Here is a 12,424-nt window from a genome sequence, read left to right as displayed (position 1 = left end):
CTTAAAATAAATTTCTTCTAGTGAAATCTCAGCAAGCTTCACTGAAAATACTTCAGTGATTTCAGATAGTAGCTGCCAAAGTTTTAGAAAAATATTTTGTTGCAGTTCTTTGTCCTTAGTACGTGACAATACAACAGCTCAGGGGTTTGATCTTAATAGATTCAGCATTTTGAGGGCTTTCCAAGGCCCTACACAAGTTGGTTCCTTTAAAAATCCAATTGTAAGTCCAACGCTTAGAACTTTCCTGGTTCAAGTAGAAAACAATTCAGAAATAACCAAACTTCTGAAAAGCTCATGCCAGCCTAAGTTTCCTGAGTAAGTCCTGTTTAAACACACCGATTTTATTAAAAACATGGCATTCTTCTATATAAAGAACTTTCATTTTCATCACAGAGAGCTTTCAGGGTTCACTGACTGCACAAAACTGCTACTGAAAAATACATTAAGACAATAGCATCCTGAGTGACAGTCTTTCTAAGATTTGCTTATTTATAATTTAAGGATTGTAAAGGGTCTTCTTTCACAGCACAGCAGCAATGATAGCAAATTGTCTTACTGCCACTCTAATAGTAGGATACTGTATCAGAATTTCTTTACATGAACAGTCACAGAAAGCACACTTAGGAATTTCAGTATCTCAAATTTTTTTTCAAGCAATTTTGCTAAAAACTATGCACAGAACAGACTGCAACTGTTTTCCATCATCATTTCCTTCCTGGAGAACAGCAGGGAGGATGAAATATTCAGAAAAATTCCTTCTTACGAATCATTCATCATTTCCTTAAACTCCTTGTGTGTTGTACTCACTTTCCAAGGACGTACAAGAACTGGCAAATCATTTTCAAGATCCAACTTCTTTTTTTAAAGGCTGCAAACAATGAGAATACTACATATCAAATGACTCCATCTGAGAACAATAAGACTGCACTGGGAAATTTAGAAAGCATATCAGTGTCCCAAAAAGTAAATCAATTATGCCAGGACCAAGCAATTATTTGCCATCTTTTATTAGTCAGGTGTTGTAGCAATTGAATTTTTAATATATTTTAGTCAAAGATGTTGAATTCTAGACTAAAAAAAAAAGTCGGATATTGTTGGAGGGAGTCTGTTTAGCCTCAGACTTCAAAAATGGTGTAAGTCTTTAGAATTTAGTAACAAAACAGCCCGGCTCTTCCTTCAGCCTAGCTACTGGTTGCTATCTTTATTTGTTCTTTCCCAGTCAGTAAATACAGAATCATTTGTGTGCTGAGGTGGAACCAGGATTCAGAGGGAAGAGAAAAAAGTTATTCTCTAGATAAATCAGCTCCACAATCCAGTCCACTGTGCAACAAAGCACAGGGCATGCTTATCACAGCAGCTTTACAAGCTCAGAAAGAGTTTGAACATGGTTTAAGCAATTATGCCTACAGTCTGGCAAACAAACCAAGTACTGCAATATTACTCAAGTGTAACAGAAACAGTGGATTAGTGTTTATTTTCATAACTGCGAAGTGTGTACCTATTACACACCACTACCACAACCAGTTCTATCACCAGCTCTTTGAAATTCAAGCATAATATTACTACTTTTTCTTGAGGCCATGTATTAACTCAATCACTCCCTTAAGAAGAGCACTGAATGGTTCAGAAATAAAGACTATCCATTGCTCATATTGCTCTTTATGGTCTGGTCAGCTCCACTGTTTCACCTTTAAAACAGCTGTTCCTTATAAAAAACATGGTTATGAACAAGGCATAGATTTCAAGACACCTCCAAAGGAAATAAAATTAACAGGTATTTAAATTAAAAACCTCTGTAAACAAACAATAAATTGTTTTCATGCAACCACTGCAAATCTTACTATTCTGGAATGATACCTGCATTGTGTTAAGTCCAGCTGTAGATTCTGTGCTCAACAGAATCAATTTTTTTGGCCAGAGTTTTAAACCTTTAGTCCTTGAAAGAATTCATTTTTATGCTCAACCATGAAATGCCATTAACTTCAGAAGCTTTTTAAGGAGCTCCCTATTTTTCTTTTTTAAACAGTATTTTGTTTCATGTTTTTCAAATATTACAGAAAATCGCACAGAGCACCTCATAGAGACAGAATTCAAACCTAGCAATATTCAAAGTACTAAAACTGAGCTGAAGGATGACACTCAACATCCTAGTCTTGGCGGGGGAAAAAAGCAATATTGAAACTAAATTCAACCTTGGTATGGATTGGATGAGCTTGATTTAAGCTTAGTTGGTTTTCCCAGGCAAAGCTTTACCATCATCAAAACCCTGTTCTTTCATAAGTCCTTGGTCTTAGAAAACCTCAGCTACAAGGACTCCTAAAACAATTCCAATGTTAAACTGTAGGCCGAAATATCTGGCATAAAAAAAGGAAACATTCTACAGCTCTCTAATATCTGTCTCAGCAGAAAAAGAAAACCATTAGTCTTGCATAGCTTACAAGTCAAAACTGCATGAAGTCAGAAAATTACCAGTATAGAAAGAAAACCAGAATTTTCCGGCACATGCTATTGCTCTCTCAGAGGGAGAGCAAGATGTTTCAATGTGGAGGCACTCCCACATCTCTAATCTCTTCCATTCTTCCTACCAAGTACTGCCTACGCTATGAACTTGTACTCAGTTTTCCCATGAAGCAGAAGCTGCAGCTACTAGTGAGGACTGAGTGTACTTGCGCTCAACTGGCACCTTCACAACTTCATTCTCTATAGCTAAATCCATACTAAAAACATCAGGTTGTTGCTTACAAAAAATCAGCTAAAACAACCAAAATTGCGCTCTCATTCAAATGCTTATAAAAAATATTAATTAAGAAACCCCAGTTGCCTCCAAACCCATGTAGGCTTCCACTTTTTCTGAACTTTCTGAAGAGTGCACGCATGTTCACTTAGGTAAAATTTAAAGAATCAACTTAGATCATGACTTAAAAAAATTCACTAGCCAGAAAAGGAAAAAAAGTATCTTTGTGATTTATAGACATATTTCAGAAGTTACACATTCCTTCAAAACTGCATGAAAAAATTCTCTTCCACGGCCAGTCACATGAAAAAAAAAACCCAAATAGTGTCTTTTTCTGTATCTCTCAATAGAAACATGTCAGTGATACGACTAGCTGCTATTGTGAGGACTGTGGTAACCAAATGAGAAAAGCTTCAAGAATGAATAAGGACAGAATTCAAAATTACAATACAGAACTTCACATAGTGAACAAGTACAAACCAAAAAAAGCACATGATTTTTGATGCTTCCCAGACACATCTGGAAGTTCACTATCCTTCAAATAATATCATACCTGTAGGTATTTGGTTGTTTACTTTAGCAACCGATTCAGTGAGATTCCTGCAGAGGTTGTCTTGAATGGACTGAGCAGATGAAATAGTTGATAATGTCGTATTATATCCCACGGGAACATGCTGTTGAAGTGAATGAGGTACTGATGTACTCTGGCTAGAAAACGTATTTGTCTCTTTGAACTGTCCAACAGCAGGTAGGCTCTGAGAGGTAAACGCCTGCCCGTACACACTGCCAGCAGCCACAGGAGGATAAGAAACATTAGGATACATGGCACTAGAAACCACGGGCATGGTGTAGTGACCAGAATTAAGGGGAAATCCCTGAGATGCAACTGAGGAGCTGACAGAAGTGCTGTAGTGACTACCAAATGCTGAATATGACTGCTGAGCACTCGTATGCAAGTAGGATGCAGATGATATTGCTCCTTGAATAGGTTCTTCAGCTGACCCCACTGTATGGGGAGGAGTTTTGTTGTACAACTGCTGTGATTCCTGTGTATTCAACACACTGGTACCCACAGAAGGTGTCATAACACTTTGTGCTGGTGCTGAATAGTAAGTAGGGTAGTAACTGGCTCTATACGGATTATCCAAATGTGAAGCAGCAGCTTTATGGGGCACTTGGGAATAGTATCCTGAGGGCGCACTATAGTTTGGAGGATGCGAGCCATAGCCAGAGGGGAACTGCATTCGACTCTGCACAGGACCTGAAATGAAAAGAAAATGTCACATGTATTAAAGGTGCATCTGCTAGTAGTGCCAATGGACTCTGTACTTACTCTAACTAACAAACAATTGGTTTCTTCTTGTTTTCTGTCACTATTTCTGTGGTCAATTTCCATCAGCAGAAGGAGAACAAACCAAGTAAAATGCATGCAAAATACAATATTTGAAGTAATTTGCAAACACACACAGAAGTAACGGAAAAATGGATTGCTTCCATTATTGAAAGAGGTTTCCATGCCAAGATTGTATGCCTCACATTTGTACTCTGAATATTTTTAAGAGTTTTTAGGAGGTTAATATTTAAACAAATAGTGAGTAACAGTAAGCACCAAACTGATGTTTCTACAACAGTATGCCTTACAAGAAACTGACTGAATATGGAAAATGAAAAGCTGCAGTCAAACCAATATGTCAATATATAAAAATGCAGGTACTCTTTTTTACAAATCCTCAATACCATGACCAAGATAAAGTGCTGCAGGGCAGTTATTTTTGTCTTCTAGGTTCTTCTGTATTATTCTTTTATGAAAACCGACATTTTTATGAAACTACAGAGTATCGGACAAGGCATTTCATTTCTGTTTACTGCCTGATACTTACATCAGGTATAAGAGATGTTGATATCAGAGAAATTGACCTCTGCTGTCACTGCAACTGGCTCAGTAACATTAGAGGTTAATTACATACTGGTCCAGCAAGGGTCAAACAAGTACTTCTTTGCTAGAGACCAAATGTTAACTATGTCCAACCTGTTTTTTTCAATGATCAATGGTAAATCTGAAAGTTCTTCCTCAAGTTCTTTTCCTGAACCCTATTTTTATTTTCTAATGAACCACAAATGCATGCTGCTGGATAACTTCCTTTCTTAAAATTACCAGACCCTACTGCTTATGTCACGCTGAATGACTATGGTGTTATTTGCCAGCCCTTGGTGAATAGAAACACAAGCACAGCACAGGGCCACTCGCAAATTAAACAGCAGCTGGGATAATAATGAATTGTTGATTCCCCCTCTTATATTTACAATGATTAGAAAAAGGTAAGTATTACTTCTCTTGTCTTGAAATTCTGAAAAGTCAATGTTCTCCAAATAACACCCAGATGTTCTATGATTAACTTGCAAGGCAATTTTAATAATGAATTTGTTAACGGAATCCTGTAAGCAAGGCACATACCGTCCAAAGTCGCTTTCTGATAAAATTAAAAATGCCTTTTCATAACTGACAATCCAGAAAGTTGAGTAGAAGAGAAAGGAGCTAAACAATGAACAACAGTAACTTGGACCGCTGGGTCAAAAGACAGAAAGGCACTGTGGGAGAAAGCATAAGGAGCTTAAAAAAAATTACTCTCCTCAAAACTCAGGATGTATGTAACTATGCTTCTGATTCACTATTTTCTTGAAAAAGCGGGAGCGGCTTCATAGAGCTCTGTAGTTTATTCTCCTTTAAAAGAAAATGATTTTGAGTTAGCAAGTCATTAACAGCTACATGAACTCTGGCAGACTTTTGACCTGCTTTTTAAAGTCTGAAAGAGCAAACTCAAAAATACACCAATAACTTACATCTGTCAAGGCTTATTGCTTTAAGCAGTTATGTCACTTAAGATGGCAAGAAAAGATGTTTTCTCTGAAGAGTCTGTGCATTTTTCTACTAAAATATGCGGAATAAACTAACTGAGCAGGTATAACTTAGAAACTGGTTTAGGAGCACCTGACTTCTAAATAAAAGGTTGCATATCAAATCATCTACTGCAAAGTCTTGCAGTATCTAGTTCTGGTTTAAAAACAGACACCATAAATAAAGACAGATTAAATTACCAATACAAGATATCAGTCTCTACATTATAGAATGCCCAAGTCATCTTTATTCACATTTTTAAGTAGAAACATCTATAAGTTTAAAACTATACATGAGCTCACAAGAGTATAAATCCCATGAAGACCTCACTAAGACAGACACACCTGACATTTGAAAAATTATATTTTTGATTTCAAACTCCTGGTCCTTGAAAAGCAAGTTTTACAATTACAGATGAAAGATTATTCCCATTATCTGAAGTGAGTTTTTGTCCATTTGATTATAAAGAATGCGAGTAGAGAGTAATTTTTGTACTGCAATTAGTAGCTGAAGCTACTAATGATGACTAGATAATTGGACAGTCTTCAACACTGGAAATCTGGATATATCTTCAGTGTCATTTTGAAATCTGGTTAATTGCACAATCTGTCCTACTGTCTCAGGTACTCCATCTTCCTCCCAAAACACCTGACAAATCTCTCAAAAAACACTCCATGAGAAGAGTTGAAAACCTGAGCTGCACACAAAAGGTGTACTGCTAAAATGCCATCTCTATAATGAAAGCAGTGAACCTCTCCTTCTACAGACAAATTAATACTTTACAATGTTACAACTACGCAGACATTAACAGGCAAACCCGAAAAGCCTTATCACTTTTTAAGAGAGGGAAAAAGCCACCACAAAAAACCCCAAACAGCACTATGGCTATACCACTACGTGAATTAGTACACCTTTGCTTGCTAGTGTCACATTTGTTTGGTTTTTATGTCCATGCATTCTCTCACCTGAACAATTAAGCCATCTGCCACGTACCCTGCGTACATGTAGTCTACGTACCCTATAACACCAATTTCCTTTCTAGCCAAGAACACCTGTTAGTTTTCTGTAACTTTTAAAATCCCTTTACCCACCTCCAGAGACGACTCACCACAGCTCCCTCACATATCCCTTACAGGGATGGACAGGGGGCAGCACTACTGTGCCTTGTTAATTGCCAGCAAACAAACCAGCAAATCAAGCCACTGCTGAGCTCTCACAAGAGCTTAGTCACGGAATTAATGTCTAGCTCCTTCATTCACCCAGGTTCCCATTTTCGCAAAATATTCAGGGATTTTGTATCTTTCAGACCTCTATCCTCTTTATCTAATTTAATGAAACTATCTAAAAGTCTGAGGAGGGATGGAAAACAAGGCTAAATAACATCATAACGAAAATTATGGTCCCAAAATGCTAGTAGAGATACCAATGGTAATCTTACAAACCAGTTGTAGACAACACTAGACAAAAATCTTCTGGAGAACCATGGGGATTCAATACAATTGTCCTCTCAGCGTTACATTTCAATACATCAAACTGTTAGCACTGAAGTCCTCCATCGCTACTGGAAAAATGCATCATCTTTCAGTACTGATTTAACAAGCAACATTTTATTACGTTGAAATTAGGAAACAGGTCATTTTCCACTTAGATACAAAGCCACCTGTAAGACTACTACAATAAAAAGCTTCTCGAACTTGCAAGACTTTATTCAGAAGAACTGTATTTTAAAGCCCGAGACTTATGAACAACACCCCAAACAAGGGCTGCTTTTTTTTTTTTTTAAACACTTACTTTCAGTATAGGAGCAAACTGAGAGCACTGTAAGAGAGAAGGAAAAAAAAATACAAAAACAAGAAGTTAATTAAAAAAAAAACACAAACAAACAACCCAAACCTAAGTTATACTAAAACTAAAGTCTCCAAGGGTCTCAAATGGACTTGGTCATTGGACTGGCCAAAACTCATCAAAACCAAAGCTGAGCATCCTTTTTAATATCACTGTACGTGCAACAGGTTGCCTGCTTTCTGCAAAAAACAGCCCCTCTTTCATTAGATCCCAGTAATGTCAAAGTTTTACCTGAAAAATCCAGTTTTTATGAAATTAAAACACAGAGCACTCTAAATATCTGAAAGGATGTACTAGTGTTTTCTTTCAGCCAATACAGAAATAGCTGTATTCACTTAAGTACCTTACATTGAAACCAGTATACTGACATACAATTAAATTTCAAAAGCAATGACAGTCTTCTTTGTGAAATCTAGTTTCTATCGGACCGAATGGAAATTTTCAGTACAGTCGTCTTCTGTTACTATTTCCCTCTACTCCCCTTTCTATTACAATTTAAAAAAAAAGAAGCCTCAAATCTGATGTTACAACTTCAGAAGATTAGTACTAAAAGACGACAGATACACTAATCTAAAAATTCTGGAATGCTATTGCTATATGACACAAAATGACAAATTCAGAGTTCTTGCATACAAAACATCAAATACACATCACTGTAAGATATCTTAAGGAACACAGAAGCCAAAATTGAGTAGTTAGCAAGTTATACAATAAAAATTCAAGACTATTACTGAACAGTGTATAAATTTCTCACAATTAAAGAAAGTGTTTTGCAGAAAATAAATGGTCTCCTACAAGGTTTTAAACAAGCTGTTTCTAAGACTGTTAGCAGCAACATGGAGTTAATTAATTAAAATAACAAATAGTAATGATGGCTCTTTAAGATTACTGTTTCATTGAGTTAAAAACACAAGGAGAACGTATGATGTCAGTTTCTGTGAAACACACTTCCAGGTGATTGATGCTATAGTAGCTTTGGACTGATAATGACATGTTTTTTATTAAAAGCCATATAAGTTGGCATTTTCTGAATAATTTTGACAAAACTCAGCATTACAATACTAAAGTTTGGACACATGTGAGGCATTAGTATCTCCCTAAAATCTACCACTTAATTACCTTCCTCTTCATTCACTTCAGTGACTTTTACATTATCTGCAAACTGACTCAAAACCTACTTTATAGGCATGTAAGTGCTTATCGCCTAACTACCCCTTTAGACATGAGAAATATTCATGAGTAAAAAATTTTGTAGGTCGTCACCCTGCATACCGATCTGTGCAGAAAACACACCTGTGCACAAAATAGCCTGACTACAAAATAAAGGGTTTAACAGTAGGACTTAAAACGCTATGCAAGCAAGAGGCCCAATTTAGATACCAAACCATCATCTGGTGGGGATGAAGATCACACAGGCATTCTGAAAAGTTAACGAGGTGTATTAATAAAGAACTGATTTTATAGCACACCAATTTAAAAATGAGGAACTGCACGCTAATTATTTTAATTCATAGTACAGTTAGTTTCAATACCTCTCCATCTGAAAAGCAAGTCAGTATTTTGTGACTTTGAACTATTTTACGTTTGTTTTTCAGTGACCCACATTTCACTGGTCCAATCTTGTTTATTCAACTCAAACCCCAAGACCCAGTTGTGTGAACACCTACCCACCCACTACTTTTAAGTCCACAAACAGTTACGAAGTAAGTACTCTCATCTACAATACGTGGTTTTCTGCCCATACTCAGGCACGACTGCCAGAGCCGGGGCCTGGAGGTGCCTCGGCCTCCAGAGCGTTCCCGAAACGCCACAAAGCAGGCACCACACCACCGCCAGATCCAAATTTGCGAGCAGAGAAAGCAGCAGATACCCTCTCCCTCGCTCCTTTAGCGAGGCTGGGAGAGACTGCGCCTTCTTAAAAGTTAACTCCGCACGTAGCGGCGGGGGCCCGGGGCGGGACGCGAGTTTCCCAAGCGGCTCCGAAGGGTTCTGCTTTCCGAGAAAGGGCGTCCTTACGTGCCGGCTCCGCCGCGGCCCACCGGGCCCTCCGCTGGACCCGCGCCCACGCCGCCCCCCACAGCGGCCGCCTCGGCGCCCCGCACCTCCCGCCATCCCAGGAGGAGGGAAAAGCGAGGGGGCCCCCCCGGCACCCCCCGCCCCCAGCACCTGCAAGGCCCCCAGTGAGGGAGCCGCGCAGCTCGCCCCAGGGACCCCGCGGGTGGCCTCTCCCCGCCGCCGCGGCCGCCAGCGCTAGGCCCCGCGCAGGCCGCCGGCCCCTCACCGTTCTGGTAGCGAGGCGCGCCGCTCTGAGGGGCCGCGGCCTCCCGGGAGGCGCCGGGCCCGCCCGGGTAAACGGCGGCGGCGGCGGCGGCACCGGCGGGCCGCGGCGGCAGCCCGGCGGGCGTGGACATGGCTCCTCGCAGCGCTTCCTCACTCCGGCCCGCTCCTCTTCCTCCTTCTTCTCCGCCCCGAGCGCAGTCCGGGCGTCGAGGGTCCCCAACGAGCGGGAGGCCGCGGCCGACCCCACGGGAGCGCGGAGGGCAGGAGCGCGCAGGCGGGGCCCAAGCGCCGCTCCCGCCACCACGGCCCTCCGGCCGTTAACGCCGCCGCCCACAGCGCCCCCTGGCGGCGCCTCCACGGCACCGCCCTGCCCGGCGTGAGGGAGGCCGGGCGCCCCGCCTCCCGCCGCCCTCCCAGGCCTCGGTTCCGGCCGGGGACGGCGGCCGCAGCCCGGCTGGGCCCCGCGCACCCTGGGGAAGTGATAGCCTGACCCGCTCCGTGCGGGGAACGGCCTGTATGGCAGGGAGAAGCGGCGCGGCGGGGCCAGGCCCGGCCCGCTTAGTCTGTGGGTGACGGGGTCCGCATGCCCCGTCTGTAACCCTGTGGGTGCGGGCGGACAGGCCAGGGGGAGGGGGAGGCTTCTCGGTCCCTGCCTCAGAGCACAGACGTGTACATATAGTATACATACACCTCCCCTAATTTTGCCTAGTTGAGGCTTTTCTGTCTGTATAGATAATATATGCTATCTATACGTCAGGAATGTATGTACCCTGGAACACACAGAGGTAATGTGTGTGCTCTGCACAGGGGGAAAAGGCCTCACAAGGTGAGGTGAGGTGAGGTGAAGTGACAACTTTCCCTCGGTAATTACTCTATGTACAGACAGAAAAGCCTCAGTGAGGCAGGGTGAGCTGAGGCAAGGCTTTTCTTTCTGTATTAGGACTGCACACTGTGTATTCTCTCTCTATATAGTGTGTATATACTCTCTACATAGACAGAAAGGCCTTGACAAAGAAGAGTGAGGTGAGATAAAGCAAGGCTTTTCAGTCTTTGTACAGAACATATACTATATATTCTCTAAACAGCAAGGAAAGTGTTGGTGAGCCTCCCCTGTTGGCCACTGTTAGCAAAAGATCTCCATTCAATTTAGCACTTTCCGCAGTCAATCACACACTGAACCATATTAATTTTGACTGTTTGTGTGTCTGTCTCTACCACCTATCTATCATCTATCATTCACTCAGACACTATTCAAGACTGAATTCATTGCTCAGGTTCTTTTATTAATTATGTACAGAAGTCGAAAGCACAACAAAGTATACCGGTGATCGTATTGTCACGACCAAGTCCAACGACACTGTGTCACCTTTACTTGTTACAGATATTTGACCAGTTCCTTCCCTGTTTGTATGCTGTTTTTCCTACTGGTTATTATGCATGTCTGTCATTAAACACTTTAATACTTTCTTAATTACTTTGCTTGTGTGCTAAGCATATGGTCCAGCTCTGACTGTTACTGTTACTACGAAGCATGCAGGGCATCTTTAAATATTGGAGAAACTGATGGTATTTTAAAGTTTCTCAGCCTTCGCACCCTATCAAACTATGTAGAGGTGTCTTGCACAGGCCTCTGTTAGTCCTTTGATAGACTGTAGATCCATATCTGAAAGAAATAGTTTCCTATCCATGTCCTAAAAAGCTAGGGCAAGAAATAATGGGCTCAAAATGCAGCAAAGTTCAGGTGAGCTATTAAGAAAAAACATTATCATAAGATACTGAAGGACTAGGTGACATGGGAATGGTTTGATGTTGCCATAATTGAAGGACTCTCAACAGGAGTTACACAAACATGTCGAGAGTCAGATTGTTATCCAGCTTCAGTGCAAGTGACCTCTTCAAGTCCCTCCCAGGGCTATATTGTGATAGGCTAACAAATTCCACTGTTAAAGCTGTTCTTCCTTCTTTGTAACCCATACTCCATCCCACACAAAGTACGTGTGTGAAATGAATGCATGACAGCAAAATAATTCAGAAATATGGACAACCACTTGGTTTGCCTTCTCATTCTCAGTGCTGTCTTAGAAGGTGTGTAACTGTTTCCTTGTACTACAACTACATTTTGTCACAGCATGCAACACATGTGAATCTGCATTTTGACAAAGGTTTTCCTTTTCCAAAGTCTTGTTTCTCTAACTCCTTGTACTGTGAGACCATAAATATATCCTATATCACAATCTGTGAAAATTACACATCAATTTATGATCAAGCACAAGGGGATATATATCATTGTGCTAAAAGCAAGAAGAGGCAACTGGGAGTTTTCCCATTGTTTTGAATGTTTTTACAAAACCTTTTACATGGCTTAATTAATTATTTTCTACAAACAACAACTACACTGTGGTTAAACCTATTCATTCCTAGGAAATCCAGATGTGTTGGCAATTAGAACACAAGCCTCTAATGGAAATCCACTGTAAACTCAAATCCATTAATTTTGTTTTCCTCATTTATAATGAATTTGAACGCATTAGCAAGAAATGAGTATTAATGTCTGCTGTTTATGCTATCATGCAACAAATAACACATGAGCTGGCTCACCTAGGCCATTGCTTCTGCTTAGTCTAGTAACAAGCTTACAGGAGTAACAAATTCTGTGGCCAGTTGGTGAG

General features: G+C 40.8%; 1 protein-coding gene across 3 annotated transcripts in view; it reads right to left on the bottom strand.

Annotated features, from left to right (window-relative positions):
• The window catches only part of SEC24B (SEC24 homolog B, COPII coat complex component), a 48,293-nt gene extending 38,337 nt beyond the window's left edge, over window positions 1-9,956 (bottom strand). For 2 of the 3 annotated variants that reach the window (XM_050895466.1, XM_050895468.1), the window contains exons 1-3: window positions 9,757-9,956; window positions 7,422-7,448; window positions 3,288-3,995 (exon numbers count right to left, since the gene is read on the bottom strand). In XM_050895466.1, the coding sequence (XP_050751423.1) occupies window positions 3,288-3,995; window positions 7,422-7,448; window positions 9,757-9,886 (865 nt within the window). In that variant the 5' untranslated portion in view covers window positions 9,887-9,956. The remainder of the gene's footprint in view (window positions 1-3,287; window positions 3,996-7,421; window positions 7,449-9,756) is intronic. The other variant, XM_050895467.1, reaches the window with a different exon arrangement.
• Between the last annotated feature and the right edge of the window lie 2,468 nt (window positions 9,957-12,424).

The sequence above is a fragment of the Gymnogyps californianus genome, chromosome 4 (assembly GCF_018139145.2).
Source record: "Gymnogyps californianus isolate 813 chromosome 4, ASM1813914v2, whole genome shotgun sequence".
Taxonomy (NCBI): domain Eukaryota; kingdom Metazoa; phylum Chordata; class Aves; order Accipitriformes; family Cathartidae; genus Gymnogyps; species Gymnogyps californianus.
The sequence above is the reverse complement of the archived record's forward strand: the minus strand, read 5'-3'. Positions and strand labels throughout refer to the sequence as shown.